The sequence below is a fragment of the Xenopus laevis genome, chromosome 4S (assembly GCF_017654675.1).
Source record: "Xenopus laevis strain J_2021 chromosome 4S, Xenopus_laevis_v10.1, whole genome shotgun sequence".
In the NCBI taxonomy this organism is placed as follows: domain Eukaryota; kingdom Metazoa; phylum Chordata; class Amphibia; order Anura; family Pipidae; genus Xenopus; species Xenopus laevis.
In genome coordinates this window covers 11,803,840-11,817,888 of record NC_054378.1, presented here as the reverse complement: position 1 = coordinate 11,817,888, position 14,049 = coordinate 11,803,840, and the positions used below count along the sequence as shown (strand labels likewise).

The 14,049-nt window shown below is 38.6% G+C and overlaps 1 protein-coding gene across 5 annotated transcripts in view; it reads left to right on the top strand.

Moving 5' to 3' along the window:
• far1.S (fatty acyl-CoA reductase 1 S homeolog) overlaps window positions 1-14,049 on the top strand; it is a 57,483-nt gene that overhangs the window by 25,436 nt on the left and 17,998 nt on the right. For 3 of the 5 annotated variants that reach the window (XM_041591258.1, NM_001090221.1, XM_041591257.1), the window contains 6 exon segments: window positions 1,050-1,225; window positions 4,505-4,684; window positions 9,175-9,352; window positions 10,432-10,476; window positions 11,362-11,489; window positions 11,600-11,667. In XM_041591258.1, the coding sequence (XP_041447192.1) occupies window positions 1,050-1,225; window positions 4,505-4,684; window positions 9,175-9,352; window positions 10,432-10,476; window positions 11,362-11,489; window positions 11,600-11,667 (775 nt within the window). 5 annotated transcript variants of the gene reach the window in all.

Genomic DNA, 14,049 nt, shown 5'->3' with positions numbered 1-14,049 from the left:
TTTCTCTGTAATAATAATACAGTACCTTGTACTTGATCCCGACTAAGGTATAATTATTCCTTACTGAAAGCAAAACCAGCCTCCTCACTTTATTTTATGTTTACATGATTTTCTAGTATGAAGATCCAAATTACAGAAAGATGCCTTATCTGGAAAACCCCAGGTCCCAAGCATTCTGGATAACAGGTCCCATACCTGTATAGTTTCAAGGGGCAGTTCACTGTTATATTTTCTTTCATTGTGTGGTGTACGGAGACAATTTGCAATAGGGCTTTATTTTGTATTTGTAGTAGTTTTTAAATTATTTAGTGGTTTGTTCGCCAACTATCTGGTTGCTACGGTCCAATTTACTCGAGCAACCAGGCAGTGATTTGAAAGAGAAACTAGAAGATGAACAAAAGAGGGGCAGAATAGAAAGATAAGTAGTAAAATTTAACAGTATATCATTGCCGTAATTTCAGAAAAAGATTGTGGTATCTCCTCTGGTAACTGTAGCGTGTAAAAGCCATTACGCCCCAGATACCGTGGCCATAGGTAATATGTATGGAATATAACACAATAACTTGGCTTTGGGAGGTTCTGATCATTGTACTTGACACAGTGGCAGCTTGGTTGAGACTGATGCACGGTTGATGCAGTTATTGTTTGTTTGAAGCTAGTGCATTCGCTAAATATATCCGACAGACAGGGGCGTAACTATAGAGGAAGCAGACCCTGCGGCTGCAGGGGGGCCCAGGAGGTATAGGGGCCCAATGAGGCCCTAATTAATATACAATTTCAATAAATATTGGAGAAACAAGTCAACCTCTAAACATTTTGTGGGCCTGAAAAATAATTTGCTGTGGGGCCCAGTAATATCTAGTTACGCCACTGCCGACAGATACTGTAACTCTTTTTTTTTAGTCCTGTGCAGCCCTGCAAGCCAGAGTCCTGCATTGGGTTGGGTAACCGCGGAATATCGGAATGCGGGTACAGGAGTGTACTGCAAGCTATATAAGAACTTCGTAAAATAATATAATCATACATGTTTTTTTTTCTTGGTCTTTCAGTTGTTTGATAGGTTAAGAGACGAGCAACCCGACTGTGCACAGAAAGTTATCGCCATCAGCAGCGAGCTTACCCAGCCGGAATTGGATATGAGCAAGGAAGACCAAGACACGTTAATAGACTGCATTGATATTGTTTTCCACTGTGCTGCCACTGTCCGCTTCAATGAGTCACTTAGGTAACTTCACATCATAACTGCAATATCACACACTTGATATGTCTCCTCTGGGCGAAGTGCAACTGAACCATCTTTATCTTTTACCTGTATAGCAAGCTGGATAAACAGGAATGTCTGTCTCCCATCACAAAAACAAAACTAGGGAAATTGGATTTCAGGAGGGGTAGTTTACGTTTAAGTTTGCTTTTAGTACAAGCTGCTGTGTAGCCATAGAGGCAGCAATTCAAGCACAGGATACACTGTAGATAATGGATAAGTACTTCTATAGTTTATATAAACAAGCTGCTGTGTAGCCGTGGGGGCAGCCATTCAAGCACAGGATACACAGTAGATAACAGATAAGTACTACTATAGTTTATATAAACAAGCTGCTGTGTAGCCATAGAGGCAGCAATTCAAGCACAGGATACACTGTAGATAATGGATAAGTACTTCTATAGTTTATATAAACAAGCTGCTGTGTAGCCGTGGGGGCAGCCATTCAAGCACAGGATACACAGTAGATAACAGATAAGTACTACTATAGTTTATATAAACAAGCTGCTGTGTAGCCATGGGGGCAGCCATTCAAGCACAGGATACACAGTAGATAACAGATAAGTACTACTATAGTTTATATAAACAAACTGCTCTGTAGCCATAGGGGCAGCCATTCAAGCACAGGATACTCAGTAGATAACAGATAAGTACTACTATAGTTTATATAAACAAGCTGCTGTGTAGCCATGGGGGCAGCCATTCAAGCACAGGATACACAGTAGATAACAGATAAGAACTACTATAGTTTATATAAACAAGCTGCTGTGTAGCCATGGGGGCAGCCATTCAAGCACAGGATACACAGTAGATAACAGATAAGTACTACTATAGTTTATATAAAGCTTATGTGTAGCCATGGGGACAGCCATTCAAGCATAGGATACACAATAGATAACAGATAAGTACTACTATAGTTTATACAAACAAGCTGCTGTGTAGCCATGGGGGCAGCCATTCATGTTTTTTTTTTTTTTTGAATGAGTTGACTCCCATTTTAAAGGAATTGTTCAGTATAAAAATAAAAACTGGATAAATAGACAGACTGTGGAAAATAAAAAAATGTTTCTAATATAGTTAGTGAGCCAAAAATGTAATGTATAAAGGCTGGAGTGATTTGATGTATAACATGTCAGTCAGAACACTACTTCCTGCTTTTCAGCTCTCTTGGTTTACACTGACTGGTTACCCTGGTTACCAGGCAGTAACCAATCACAGACTTGAGGGGGGCCACATGGGTCATAACTGTTGCTTTTGAATCTGAGCCGAATGCTGAGGATCAATTACAAACTCACTGAACAGAAATTTACCATGTGGCCCCCCTTCAAGTCGCTGAATAACTCAGTTATAGAGCTGAAAAGCAGGAAGTTGGATTCTGGCTGTTTTATTAGACATCTGTTCACTCCAGCCTTTATATATTACATTTTTGACTAACTACTGTAACTATATTAGAAACATTTTTTATTTTGCACAGCCTATCTATTTACACAGTTTTTATTTTCACACTGAACTATTCCTTTAAAGCTGCAGAAGAGATGCAACAAGCATAAAAAATAAAGCTCATTTGAAAAGTGACATAGTAGAGAAACTGAGCTATGCCTGAGATCAGAACATACCATGTCTGTAGGTTATAAATGTGTCAGTGTGTAGTGAACTCTATTCTGCCCAGCAAGAACTTTTCATTTGAGCGTGTGACATAAAGGTGTCCAGTGCATACTGTGCTTTGCCAGCATTCCTTCCTTGATGCCTGCTCTCATTCATTGTCACGCATAAAGCATGAAACTTTCCTCTGGAGCTCCATTTAATGTTGCTGGAGCTAGCTTGCCATAGCATTTCTTTACCTTGCTGTCTGTTACTTCTCCTAGATCAAGAGTCAGTAACAGAATACCAGTCAGCATTTTTGTTATTTTTGCCAGACAACATATATGTTTAAAAGGGTGGCTCATTAGTTTGCCAAGATATCCTGCTGAGTTAACAAAATTCAGATTTTTCAAGAAACAGACGATTCACATAATAATGGATGCTGTCATGCCAAGACGAAAAAGATCCTTAGTCCTCTATATGGAAAAAAAAATCTGTTTTTGACATTTGCTCATTTAGTTAGGGTAATTTAAAATAGGTGCAGGGTCTGTACTGCCAAACAAAATACATTAGTTTTCCTTTACATAGGCCAAGATGGTTCCTCAGATTGAGAGGAAACCATAATAGTCTGCCCCCCCTACATTGTTCTAGATTCTATAGTTAGTTAGCCAAAAATTTTATGTATAAAGGCTGGAGTGACTGGATGTCTAACATAATAGCCAAAGCATTACTTCTTGCTTTGCAGTTCTCTTGGTGTCCACTGATTGGTTACCAGGCAGTAACCAATCAGAGACATGATGGGGGGGGGGGCACATGGGTCGTTACTATTGCTTTTGAATAGGGATGCATCGAATCCAGTATTCAGCCTTTTTCAGCAGGATTCGGATTTGGCCGAATCCTTCTGCCTGGCTGAACCGAATCTAAAACCTAATTTGCACATACAAATTAGGGGTGGGGAGGGAAATCACATGACTTTTTGTCACAAAACAAGGAAGTAAACAAATGGTTTCCCCTTCCCACTCTAAACTTGTATATGCAAATTAGGATTCAGATTAGGTTCAGTATTCAGCGGAATCTTTCGCAAAGGTTTCGGGGGTTCGGCTGAATCCAAAATAGTGGATTCGGTGCATCCCTACGTTTGAATCTGAGCTGCATGCTTGGGATCAATTAAAAATTGACTTAACAGTTATGCCCCCTTTAAAGTCACTGACTAACTCAGAGTTAGAGAGCTGAAAAGCCTTGCACCTGCAACACTTGACTTGCAGAGGTGATGCTCCTATAAAAATGCACCCTCTTGCTAATTGCTATGCTTGACTATGTAGGGATTTTCCACCTGCAGGGCTGGTGCATTCATGCGCTTTGATTAATTTGCAAATGAACATTCTGGGAATTAAAGAATAAATCTCGGGTCCGGACTGATATCCAAAATAGGCACTGCCATTTACACAAAGTCCCAAAAAGCCCACCTCATGCCCAATAAATAATGAATGTCTATAGCATCTTACAGCAGCCCCTCTGGCATTTGCCAACATCTAAAAAGCTTGGTTCAAATGTTTTTTAAATTGAAAACACTTAAAATAAAAAAATAAAGTATTTTGCATGCAATACGTTTTGACTCCTTTAGGCTTGTTTCTTATTTTCACAATATGTTCTTGTGTTTAGAGATGCCATGCAGCTGAATGTCATTGCAACACGACAGCTCATTTACCTTGCCCAGAAGATGAAGAAACTGGAAGTTTTCATACATGTGTCGACAGCCTACGCAAACTGCAACCGGAAGCAGATTGAGGAAATGGTCTACCCACCCCCTGTGGATCCAAAGAAACTCATTGAGTCTTTAGCGTAAGTGTTTTGTTTGCATTGTGTTGCTCTTTTGCTGTTGTCTTACCGTTCTCCTTTTTACAGTGGCAGTCATTTTGTTTAAATGCACAGAAAAAACAAAAATAAAAAAGGAATGACAATATAATATACTATTACCCTGCACTGGTAAAACTGGTTTGTTTGCTTCAGAAACTCTACTATAGTTTTATATAAACAAGCTGCTGTGTAGCCGTGGGGGCAGCCATTCAAGCACAAGATACACAGTAGATGACAGAGAATTACTACTATAGTTTATATAAACAAGCTGCTGTGTAGCCATGAGGGCAGCCATTCAAGCACAGTATATACAGTAGATAACAGATAAGTACTACTATAGTTTAGATAAACAAGCTGCTGTGTAGCCATGAGGCAGCCATTCAAGCACAGGATACACAGTAGATAACAGATACGTACTGCTATAATTTATATAAACAAGCTGCTGTGTAGCCATGGAGGCAGCCATTCAAGCACAGGATACACAGTAGATAGATAATTACTACTATAGTTTATATAAACAAGCTGCTGTGTAGCCATGGGGGCAGCCATTCAAGCACAGGATACACAGTAGATAACAGATAAGATCTGAAGAATCCCATTGTATACTACAGAACTTATCTGTTATCTGCTCTGTATTCTGTGCTGTTTTTTCCTTTTTCAGCTTTGAATTTGAGCCCACATGGCTACACAGCAGTTTGTTTATATAAATTATAGTTGTGTTTCTGAAGCAAACACACCAGTTGTACAAATGCAGAACAATATTACATTATATTTTCATGACTTACATTTTACGTCTTTGGTGTTACTGTTCCTTTAAGTTATAAATGCATTCTGCCCTTATAATCAGTGAAAAAATTTACTTTATTTCTTTCTTGCTCCTTAAGTTTCCACAACAATCTGCATTAAAACGGTTGTTCACCTTTTGAACAGTAGAGCTAATTTAACAGCCCTTGTCATAAATTTTTATCTTTATTTATCTTTATTACCTAAAATATTTGCTTTCAGAGATACATACCAAAGAAGCTATGGATCATCTCTGCAAAAACTCTCTCAGTTCTCTACTCTGTTATGGGTACGCTCTGTGTAAGAGGCTGCCGAATAAGGAAGTTCACGACTGAATCTGCACTGTGCATGCTCTCTGCTGCTTCATTTGCATATCTTTAATTCCATTGGCTGGCAAGATTCAGCCATTCGGATCAAAGATCACTTAACATTGGAGAGAATGGAGAGAGTTTTTGCAGAGATGATCTACTTCTATGGTATGTACTTTGAAAGCAAACATTTTAAGTAATAAAAATAAATTACAGAAATTACATAACGTTTTTTTATGACACGGGCTGTTAAATTAGCTTTATTGTCCAATAGGTGAACAAACCCTTTCAGTCCTGGACTGGGAGTCAAAATAGGCCCTGCCATTCCAAGTCCACAGAGGCCCAAACAGCCCCCTACCAGCCCAAACAGTCCCCTTCCAGCCCACTATATGGTAACTTTCTATGGAACCATACAGCAGATTGCCAGTCCGGGCCTGACCCCCTTTTAAAGATGCAGCACATTTAAAGAAGGAGCGAATATGTATTTTTGCCATTGAGCACTGGAACTACACTATAAAAAGCGCAACTATTTGTTATAAAAAATTTCCCTTTGGACACTGAGCTCATAAAGAACCCTTTTACAGTGGGGTACCTACAGAGCGCTGGCCCCCCTGCAAAAAAAAAATCTGATAAATGTGACCTTTTTTCAGTTCTGAGCATGCAGAAAGCCCTAATAGCTCTATAGAATGATTTTTTTTTTTCCGTATAGCTCTTGTTCTTTAAACTCTCTCCTTGTTTCCTCTCCCTATCTATCTACAGTACATGGCTACTGGGTATGCTTTCCCTCTATTTGATTGTATAATGTAAATTCAAGGCAATATCTTTCAGCTGTTCTCTATCTGTATTGTGTTGCGGCCACCGAGAAATCACTGACCAAGTGAAAAACGTCCCATTTTGCAGTCTCCTGTTCAGAGAGGGACTTTGCTTTAATCTGAGGATGGATGGAGAGTGCAGAGATAGCCTGCTCTGCATATCTTGGAACCTTTCCATTCTGCCCGAGGGAATGACTAAACTCCCGCTCTCTGGAATCCGACTAGCAAGCGAAATGTTTGGTGACTGTCACCAATGTGATTTAAAGGCACAATTTGCCATAGATCTTTGCTCAGCACTATTAAGACAAGAATAAGATAGATTGCAATGCTGCATGCTTCAAGTGTATAATTTGCACATTCATTTATTAGCCATCTAAAAATAACTGAGTTCTATTTCAGCATGGTTGGAGGATTTTCATATTCCTGTTTTCATCCCACTCCATTAAAATAGGACAGTGGGAGGGGAGCTAAAATAGAAGTTAACATAAAAATCTATTTTGCCATATATAGCCAAAATAGAGTAATTTCGTCCAATGATAGTGTTCCAATTCTGACAGATAAAGAAGAGGCAGAGCCGTTCATTAAACAGATGGTAATGATTTAGACCAGGGGTCCCCAATTTTTTTTTTTTTTTTTTTTTTTTTACCCATGAGCCACGTTCAATTATAAAAAGTGATGATAAACAACACAAGAATGATAATGTTCTTGGGGTGCCAAATAAGTGCTGTGATTGGCTGTTTGGTAGCCTCTATGTGGGCTGGCAGTCTAATGGAGGCTTTTGGTTTTATACAACCGAAACTTGCCTCCAAGTCAAGAATTCAAAAATAAGCACCTGCTTTTAGGCCACTGGGAGCAAGAGCCAAGGGGTTGGTGAGAAACATATTGCGCAACTGTGGATCAAAAGAGACCTGGTTAGTGTTGTGTCAATTTTTTTTTCTGCTTGGATCTCTAGTAAATAGACATATATATTTACATAAAGTTGGGGTGGGATCTTGGCGGAGTCGGGGGGATCTGGGCGGAGTCGGGATGGATGTGGTAGGGGCGGAGGCTGGACGGGAAGTGGGCAGAAGGGCCGGCTCACTCTAATTATACCTCTGCAACTAGCCATCCCCTTACTGGTATTGTATGCCTCTTCTGCCAGGCCTCATGGGGGGAGAAGCAGGCCCTGGTGCTTTTTTGGTTATGCTACTCGTATGTCCTGAGGTCGTCTGGCAAAAACAGACTTTGTGGAACCCCCTTTATGGGCTATCCAGCTCCCATTATAACTTCCAGCATCCTTACAACACACTTCAGCTGTGAGTGGGTGCTTAATTTCAACAAGAGTTGAAGGCAACTCCCTTCAGCTTATTTAAATATATTTACATGTTAAAGGGGATAAAAGCACAATAAATGAAACTTTGCACATTGAAACAAAAACTTAATTCTTTCCACTATATATTCATCACACATTCCCAGTGGTTTTAGGGCAGAGACACACGCAAAGATTCGGGAGATTTAAGATGGCCATAGATGCAAAGATCCGTTCGAATCCTCGTATGATTGCACTTCCCAATCTCCCGACCTGCCACTAACCATTCAGATCAAATAAAGTGTAAAAGAACAGATCAGCCGATGTTCTGCCCCTGACAGCAATCGTATGAAAGTTACGTCCAACAAAAGCTGGTGACAGTCTCCCACTGAAAATCGTCAGATCAGCATTACATGCAGAGAAATTATCGACAGCCAACAAATATCTTTTAACCTGTCCGATTGACCAAACGACTGATCTCCTTGGAACGAAACACATGGTCCGAAAATCGGACGAATCCTCGATTTGTATGATGAGATCTTTGCGTCTATGGCCAGCTTTAGTGACCTGGCGACAAATCGCCTCTTCTTCGACAACTAATCTCCCCGAACTGCCTTTCCGCTGGCTAGAATCTAAATCGCCAGTGGGATTGTACTCTGAGTGCTTCCTTTTCCAAAGTCACCCGAAGTTGCCTCATGAGGAAACTCCGGACGACTTCGGAAAACGAAGCGCTCAGAGTGCCATCCTGCCGGCGTTTTAGATTCTAGCCGGCGGGAAGGCTTTTTGGGGAGATTAGTCGCCCGAAGAAGAGGTGATTGGTCGCCGGGTGACTGAATCTCCCCGAATCTTCTGTGTGTCTCTGCCCTTAAAGTTATTTGTCTGTGAAATTACTATTTAAATTGGTATCTGTCTGTCCATTTCTACTCTCTGCCTTGGTTACCTTCCCATTGTTCTGTTGTTAGGCTGCTGGGGGGAAAAGGGAGGAGGGTGATATCACTCCAACTTGCAGTGACTGAAATTTATCAGAGCACAAGTCACATGACTGGGGGCAGCTGGGAAACTGACAATATGTGCCCCATGTTAGATTTCAAAATTAAATGTATAAAAAAAACCAGTTTGCTTTTTTGAGAATTGGATTTCAGTGCAGATTTCTGCTGGAGCAGCACTATTAACTGATGTGTTTTGAAAAAAAAAATGTTTTCCCCCTTGACAGTATTCCTTTAAGAGGCCAGAGTCAGCCAGCCAGTTGTCACTGCTAATTTACCCTGTATTCAATTGTAACAGGTGGATGGACGACAGCCTGGTAAACAACATCACTCCAAAGCTTATAGGCGACCGGCCGAACACATACACATATACAAAAGCCTTGGCGGAATATGTGGTTCAGCAGGAAGGCAGCAAGCTTAACATCGCTATCGTCCGGCCATCCATTGTTGGTGCCAGCTGGAAAGAGCCGTTTCCCGTAAGTCCTGTAAAGTTAAATTTAATGTTCACTTATCTTGGACCTCGGGCCAGTGACCTTCCCTTCAGTGAAAAATGTATCGGCCCAGGGTGCTTTTCATTTGATTTTATACATTGGCACATAGGAGTGCTATCTCATGTTTCAAGGTGATTATATTCACTAAGGGGTACCTAATATTAGGCATCCCCTACCCCAGTCAGCAGCACTGACTGGGGGTAGGGGGTATGGGACCTGTTATCCAGAATGCTCCGGACCTGGGATTTTCCAGATAACGGATCTTTCCATAATAATCATGTAAACCTTAAATAAACCCATTAGGCTGGTTTTGCTTCCAATAAGGATTAATTATATCTTAGTTGGGATCAAGTACAACCTACTGTTTTAATATTACAGCGAAAAAAAGGAAATTATTTTTAAGAATATGGATTATTTGGATAAAATAGAGTCTATAGGAGACGGTCTTGCCATAATTCTGAGCTTTCAGGATAATGGGTTTCTGGATAACGTGTCCTATACCCATACAATATCTATTGTACAGGTATGGGATCCGTTATCCAGAAAGCTCGGAATTACAGAAAGTCAGTCTCCCATTTTATCAATATAATCCAAATTTTTAAAAATGATTTCCTTTTTCTCCATAATAAAAAAAAGTAGCTGGTACTTGATCCAAAATAAGATATAATTAATCCTTATTGGAAGCAAAACCATCCTATTGGGTTTATGTAATGTTTACATGATTTTCTAGTAGACTTAAGGTATGAAGATCCAAATTACGGATAGATCTGTTATCCAGAAACCCCCAGGTCCCGAGCATTTTGGATAACCGGTCCCATACCTGTACTTGAATGTGATAATCTTACAAGGTCCTAATAGGAATGTGGCCTAAACCCCTACAGACAGTGATAAAGTAATTTAATTGGTAATGGAATGTTTAGCTGCACAAAAATCCCAAAGAAATTTAGTATAACTAAGCAGAATCTTTTAGGACTATTTTTTGGTGATGTTTTTCAATTGGGGAACAATTTTTATTCTTTGCGCGTCTAATGAATCCCTCTGCAATTCCTCTCTCTTTTCTGTAGGGCTGGATCGATAATTTCAATGGCCCCAGTGGTCTCTTCATTGCAGTAAGTACCTTTCTCAGATTTAAGAGCGACTCACTGCAGACTGTAACTAATTTTTTTTTTTTTATAAGGGGAAAATCGAATACTTGAAATTAGGGATTCACTGAGAAATGCAAATAACCGGCTTTTTCCAGTGTATATTATCTGTTAAACTTTCACAGATAATCGATTAGAATTCGAGTGACTGAACAAGCCGACTTAGAACAAGCCAATTCTGAATTGAAACACATTTGATCAGATGTGCAGTACTCCTTTAAAGGAGAACTAAAGCTTAACTAAAGAAGAGGAGAAATTATGTCCAAGGCAACCACAGTCCTTTAGCAGTAAAGCTCCGTGTCTCCAAAGATGCCCCAGTAGTTCTCCTTTAAATGGGCCTTAACGACGGAATAGCAGCCAAAAAAATTCCAAACAGGAGAGCTGTTAAATAAGAATTCAAAAACCATACAAAATAAGAAAATGAAGACCAATAGCAAACTGTCTCTGAACATCATCATATCTATATCATACTAAAATTCATGTGCCACAAAATCCTGCACTCCGGGGCGGTATATTGTATATGTGTTTTTCTCCCTGGAAGAGCAGGAGATGGAGGACTCTGTAAAGTTACAAATGTATTGTTATTGCTAATTTGTATTACTCATCTTTCTATTCATATTCCAGTCTGTCATTCAAATCAATGCATGGTTGTTAGGGGAATTCAGACCCTAGCAACCAGACTGCTGAAATTGGAGAGCTGCTGAATTAAAAGCTAAATAACTCAAAAACCACAAGTAATAAAAAAGGATAAACAACTACAAATTGTTTCAGAATATCACTCTGTTAAATCAAAGGGGAACAACCCCTTTAAGTGCTTGTTTAATAAATCTGTTTATTTATTTTTCTCTGAAGGCAGGAAAAGGAATTCTCCGTACCATGAGGGCTTCCAACAATGCAGTGGCTGATCTTATCCCCGTAGACGTAGTCGTCAACACAACATTAGCTGCTGCCTGGTATTCTGGAGTTAATAGGTACAGCAGGTGACGGTGCCTTGTTATAAAGTGGTGTGTTTTATATAATATATATATTGTGCTCTTCAGAACAATTTATACTGACATATTTTGTTCCATTTCTTCCTTTTGTCTTGCAGACCTAGGAATATCCTGGTGTACAACTGTACCACAGGTGGAACAAACCCTTTCCACTGGGGGGAAGTTGGTATGAATTCTTATACTTCTTTCATTATGCATTAAAACCATGATATATATATATATATATATATATATATATATATATATATATATATATATATATATATAATTTTTTTTTTTTTTTTTTTTTTTATATATATATATATATATATATATATATTATAATTTATTATATTATTATTTTTTTTCTTATTGCATTAACTAAGCAAAAGCATACGGTTTAACATATCCGCTTATCTAATTAAAAGGAAGATCTCTGTGAAACCAATACACTAGTGTCCCAGGAAACCAGTACTGGTATAGGAAACGTTATCCTGAAACCCATTATCTAGAAAGCTCTGAATTACGGAAAGGCCGTGTCCCAAATACACCAAATATGTATATTTATATATATAATATTATCCAAATAATCCAGATTTTTAAAAAGTATTTCCGTTTTCTATCCAGATTTTTAAAAAGTATTTCCGTTTTCTCTGTAGTAATAAAACAGTAGCCTGTACTTGATCCAAACTAATATGTAATTAATCCTTATTGGAAGAAAAACCAGTCTATTTGGCTTATTTAATATTTACATGATTTTCCAGTAGACAAGGTATGAAGATCCAAATTGCATAAAGGCCCGGCTCCCATATACTCCATTATAATGAAAGAATCCCAATTTTTTAAAATTGTTTCCTTTTTCTCTGTAATAATAAAACAGTAGCTTGTATTTGATCCAAACTAAGATATAATTAATCCTTATTAGAGGCAAAACCAGCCTATTGGGTTTATTATATGTTTAATTGATTTTCTAGTAGACTTAAGCTATGAAGATCCAAATTATAGAAAGAACAAAAAAAAGCAATTTCCGAGTATTCTGGATAACAGGTCCCACACCTGTACTGCATGCAGATAGCCAGTAAGAATGCAAAAACGGGTGTAAAGTGTAAAAGGGATTTTTGACCCATTTTGAATTAAATATATATATTTTTATGTACAAAATAAATTTTGATTGTCTGTTAATGGGGGTTGGTATCTGCTGGAATCTGACTTACCGCACGGGCTTTTTTTTATATTTACTTGTTATATGGGAAATATTCCCAATTAGCTTGTTTCCCAGAGATGCTTCCTTGTATCCGCTACTCTGGCAAAGTATTGCATTGTATTCTTGTTGCATAGAAACCATGTTAAACAGTAGAAAATGCTGGATGCTAAAAACTTCCATCTCCCAAATATTATCTTTTTTTTTTAATGAGCCTCAGATGGAAATGTTATTGTGGGAAAATACATTGAATTTGTTAAATAGCCAAAGTGTTGCAGAATACCAATGGGCAAAATATCTTTCCCTACCTGGTGCAACGTTTAGTTAAAATGGTAGACATTGGGGTGGTCGTGGGACAGGTTTACTAGGAAACGAAACATTGTGCATTTGCTGGGTGATTCCCTTATATTAATGTCTGTCTTGTACAATAGTGACCCATTGTGTATACTTGTATAAATTTGTAGTAGAAGTCTTGGTGATTTCCAGTGGCACCGATCACATGCTATACAGCATTATTTAAATATGTTTATTTATTTGTAACCGTGCCTTGGTCTAATCAACCTTTAAAGGAGTGGTTCACCTTTAAATCAAATTTTAGAGGCACATTTATCAAACTGATCGATCGAAATTTATTAAAAAAAAAGAAAAAGTGAATGGAATTGACCTGAAAACTCGAATCAAATTAGAATCAAATTCGTTATGAATTTTAAAATTTCAAATGTCAGGAAAACAACTCAAAACTGATCCCTCTCCCATTGACTTAGGCACTGGCCACACGGGCAGATTCAGAGAGATTAGTCACCAGGTGACAAATCTCCTCTTCTTCGCGGCGACTAATCTCCCCGATCTGCCTTCCGTCGGCTAAAATGTAAATCGCCTGGGGGCAGGCAAACGGAACGCTTCTTTTTCTGAAGTCGCCCGTAAACAGCAGTTTGGCAGGTTTTAGGTGGTAAATAGTCGAATTCTAGTTCTTAAAGGGCCAGAGTATGATAAATCTCGAAAATTTCATTCACATTTTTTCTAAAAACTCGAATCTAGTTTGAATAGCTCCCTAGTCGAATTTGACAGTTTTGACCATAAGAAAAACTTGAAAATTCGAATCTGAAGTTTCAATTCAACCCTTGATAAATCTGTCCCTTAGTATCTTCTATAATGGCCACATCTAAGCAATTTTTGTTAAAGTTTTTGCATTATTGTCCTTTTTCTTCTGACTCTTTACAGCTTTCAAATGGGGGTCTCTGACCCCATCTAAAAAGCAAATGCTCTGTAAGGCTACACATTGATAGTTATTGCTGCTTTTTATTACTCCTCTTTCTGTTCATCCCCTGTCGTATTCATATTCCAGTCTCTTATTCAAATCAGTGCATG